General features: G+C 35.7%; 1 protein-coding gene across 1 annotated transcript; it reads left to right on the forward strand.

Moving 5' to 3' along the window:
• The first annotated feature begins 751 nt into the window (after nucleotides 1–751).
• LOC122589283 (thioredoxin F-type, chloroplastic-like) lies at nucleotides 752–4,059 on the forward strand. Its single transcript, XM_043761558.1, has 3 exons — nucleotides 752–1,117; nucleotides 3,257–3,356; nucleotides 3,840–4,059. The coding sequence occupies exons 1-3, from the start codon at nucleotides 813–815 to the stop codon at nucleotides 3,972–3,974; spliced, it is 540 nt and encodes a 179-aa protein (XP_043617493.1). The 5' UTR covers nucleotides 752–812; the 3' UTR covers nucleotides 3,975–4,059.
• The last annotated feature ends 221 nt before the right edge of the window (nucleotides 4,060–4,280 follow it).

Here is a 4,280-nt window from a genome sequence, read left to right on the forward strand (position 1 = left end):
TTCTAGTTTTTTCAACATGGGTTATAATCTCTACTACATTATAAAACATTTGTTCCCTCAATTTGTTAAACTTTGAGTAGTTGAAAACCCCAAAATACTCATGTCACTTATTCATAATAGCATTAAAAGAAATTTCAACCACTCATTTTTATCTTTCTCCTCAAATCTCAACCACTCATTTTTCTCTCTCCACCATAAATCATTTCATTTCTCTAATTCATTTAAAAATCTTTTATCTTAAAAACCGTACATCGATAAATTATACAAAGTTATATGGGTGTTCTTAAAATTTCATGTTCTTTCATTAGAGATGTTATTCGATATACTTTCGACGAATTTTTTAAATCCTAGGGCGGAGCCTGTACAACTAAGGAATTTGGCTATCACACTGTATGTCATATCACCTTCTATGACCTATTACATTATATCACCTATTACCTCATCATCTCACCGCCATAACATGTGAAATCTTTTCTTCGTTTTTATATAGTACAGTAGTATAGAAAATAGTGGTCACTTTATTTTTTACTTGCAACTCACCCATTGCCAAAGTGGTTAATGAATTTGTGCAATAATGATCACAACCACACACGCACCTATTTATTCTGTCTTTTGAATGCTGCATGCTAACCACACAACAAAAGAAGACACCAAAATTACCCTCAAACATCTTCATCTATTCTATCAATACCAAGGTCATTTTCGTCTTTCACCATCACATATCATTCTCAAACTTTCAAAAGCTTTCTCCGTCACATATTTTCCTTCGAAACAAATATCCCAAAAACACACTCCGACATATCCGTCAAAAAATGTCGTTACAGTTTCACCACGTTTTCCGGCCAATTTCTCCGGCGACATCGCCGTCGTTAGTCCGATCACCGGCGTTACTTACGACGAAGTCCTCGACTGTTTCCGGAGACGTTCACCGGTCAACGAAAATAATCGGTAGTAAAAGAAGTAAGTTAGTTGTTACTGTAAGATCGAGCTTGGAGACTTCCGGCGGTGCGGCGGCGGTCGTTGTCGGTCAGGTGACGGAGGTTGATAAGGATACGTTTTGGCCTATTGTTAATGCTGCTGGTGATAAGACTGTTGTTCTCGATATGTATACTCAATGGTAAGCTAATTATATAATTATTTATATATGTATATCTATGTAAATATTGCATATATAGTGGAGTGTAATTCTATTGAAGAATCTAATGCAATTTAGACTTAGGAAAAGCTGAAGTCATTGTTTTATGAAATAGTTTACTAGTGGAATTGATAATATGAAATTAAGTTAGTGGTGGATTTTAAAAGTTGAGTTCACTTTGACTAAGGTCATGTATATAGATAACTAGATAAATAGAGTAGACAGACGGTAGAATACTTTCTCAGTTGGGTACTTGGTTCATAGAATCTTTCCTAGATCTTGGAATGGTGTGTACGGATTTGCACCGTTTTCCACTTACTTTGTAACCGTAAGCCGTTGCAGTTTAGGTAGACTTTAGGTTGCGGCGATAACTACCGTGATCTATCTATGACTAGCCTATGATTGGATATACAGTGTTCTAAACCTTAGTTCCCAATTCTTTTCACTGACTAACCATTAACAAGTCTCAAGTCTCTGCTCAGTTCTGAAGGATCTGTCCACTTACAGTCTTACATGCTAGGTGTTATGACTGGCTGCTTATTGTTAAGCTTGTTGAAGTGTACATATTGATAAGATTGAATTACTTTGAGGTCCAACTTATACACAACATTATTTATTGGAGTTCATTTGGGTTTCAGTCATGATCCATCAGGCGACTTGGAATCTGCAAGATATGTGTAGGAACATTGAGTGTCTATTAGTTCATGTACATTCAAAGGTACTCCACCTGTCCACCAACAAGGAGTCAACCTATGAATTTTGAATATTTATTGAGTTTGGATTTAACATTAAAAGTTCACAATTAAGGAAAATCTCTGCACGCAACCTTGCATTTGACGTCAAGTCTATGCTTACATTTTTTTATGAGAAGGTCAACTATGGTACAACTGATTTATTGTCAGAATCTGGCTTAATTATTGTAAACTTCTTTTTGCTTAAAAGATGTATGTGACCCCATTGTTCATTTTATTATTATAATTATAATATAGCCTAATAATATTATTTGAACGACAATTTTTATTAAACAACTAGCAAGCTGATAGTAAAATTTACAAGCTAAACAAATGTAGAAATGGAGCACAATGGGTTACAAATTCATTCTAGCTATGTAAGGCTAGTATTACAATTCCTATTATGGCTATTTGAGATCCAAGTAAAGGATAAGAGCTTTATGTCATCAAGAAGGTCGTGTCGTTACGATGCTTTACCCAAATGGCTGTCCTCACAACCGCATCCAGAGTTTTCCTTTTATCATCAGGTAAATTAGCATTTGAGTGATAATCAAATAAACAACGTATGGTGGTGAAGTCCGTAATCCTCAACCCCCACTATGTGAATAGGTCATTTAAGTGTTTACGGCAACTGAATAGCAGGTGTACAAATACGTTTTGGTTTCGATGTCATTGTCACAAACCGGACTTCTAATAGAATGGAGATTGATGTTTTTATCATCCAAGTTTTGCCTAATAGTTAACCTTTGGAGGGCAAGGCGCCAAGAGAGAATGTTAACCTTTATCAGGACAAGGGAGTTCCATTTGGGGGTACAAGTGATGTTGTTTCGGAATGAGTTATCTCAGTTATGTGCTTCCTCATTGAGTCGGCAACAAAAGTTTTAGTCGTCAATCCAATGGTTAAGTGCTAAGTATCCGGATAAGAAGTGAGGCCTAAGTTACGTTAGGTTGTTGAGCTCTAGTAGTTGATGAAGCTCATGACCAATCCCCAGTTCATGACGCCAAGACCAAGCTGTGGTCCATCTTCCTCGATTTAAGAAAGTTTGTTGGCTAACTGAAACCTCTTTAGTAGTCTCAAGCATGTAGAGTCTTGGGTAATCGTCCTTAAGAACAATGTTTCCAACCCAATTATCAAACCAAAATCTAGTTGTTTTCTCATTTCCAGCCTTTAGTGATGGTTATAGTGCATCTATATTACTAAATTAAGAGTCACTAGTAATCTAACAATTTGACTGTTAAGTCTTGAATGATATATCTTGCAGTGTGTTTCAAAATATTCAACCAAACTTGCATAAAATTACAACCCTTATACCAGAAATGCTAAGTCTATTCAGTCACTTGTGGCTCGTCTACTTTGTCCATGCTTTCTGATTTATTTGGAACTTGACAGGTGTGGCCCTTGCAAAATAATCGCTCCAAAGTTCCAAGAAATGGCTGAGAAGTATCTTGATGTTGTCTGTCTAAAGCTTGATTGCAATCAAGAAAATAAGGTATGGTTTTTATTTCATCGTACGGATGGCTTGTCACCCAATGAAACATATTAGCTAAATAGGGTAAAAACAACATTCTGTATACACCTTTCCTGAACTACATATCGAAACAATAAGATCACTGACTTGAGCACTTATAACAACTGCATCTCTTTTGTCCAGTCAGTTATGATCAAACTATCTAATATAAATCATCAAAAACTATCGAGATGATTTGATCTTACATGGTTGTCGTTTTGCAACCATTTATTTTTGCTAATTTTAGTTATCCTATAGACGGAAAAAATAAAATATGTCGGTTATCACGTTAGTTGTTAGGTAAAATGCCTTTTGGATATGTCTATAATCCGGAAGACCTAAATTCTTCTAGTCCATGGAATTGATGTTCTGTATGAATCCTTGTGGACCCGTTGGACCAGAATGCACATCCACCTATAATATGTTATATGGCTCCCCAATGGTAATTTTGATATTTGTTGGCAGCCATTAGCAAAGGAGCTAGGCATAAAGGTTGTTCCCACCTTCAAGATTCTTAAACATGGCAAGATTCAAAAAGAAGTTACTGGGGCTAAGTTTGATAATTTAGTTGCTGCCGTGGAGGAAGTTAGATCCACTTGAACCACCTGCTTATATATATGTAATAATTCATGTCACAAGTTAATTTTTTAAGAAGTATTTAAGTTTCTCCGTTAGTATGCACAAATCTACCTCTTTTAACACGGTCAAAACTGCTCGGTTGTGCATTAACACAATCATTTAACCATTAAAGACATAGAATTATTATATTTTACAAATATAGTCATATAGATATATCAAGCTTCTTGACCACTTATTCAAGAGGGTGAATGCCTAGACGTGCATTTACCCCACACATATATCACACATTACATATTTGTAATTACTGAAACACATAATAACCCCAGA

This window comes from Erigeron canadensis, chromosome 2 (assembly GCF_010389155.1).
Source record: "Erigeron canadensis isolate Cc75 chromosome 2, C_canadensis_v1, whole genome shotgun sequence".
Classification (NCBI taxonomy): domain Eukaryota; kingdom Viridiplantae; phylum Streptophyta; class Magnoliopsida; order Asterales; family Asteraceae; genus Erigeron; species Erigeron canadensis.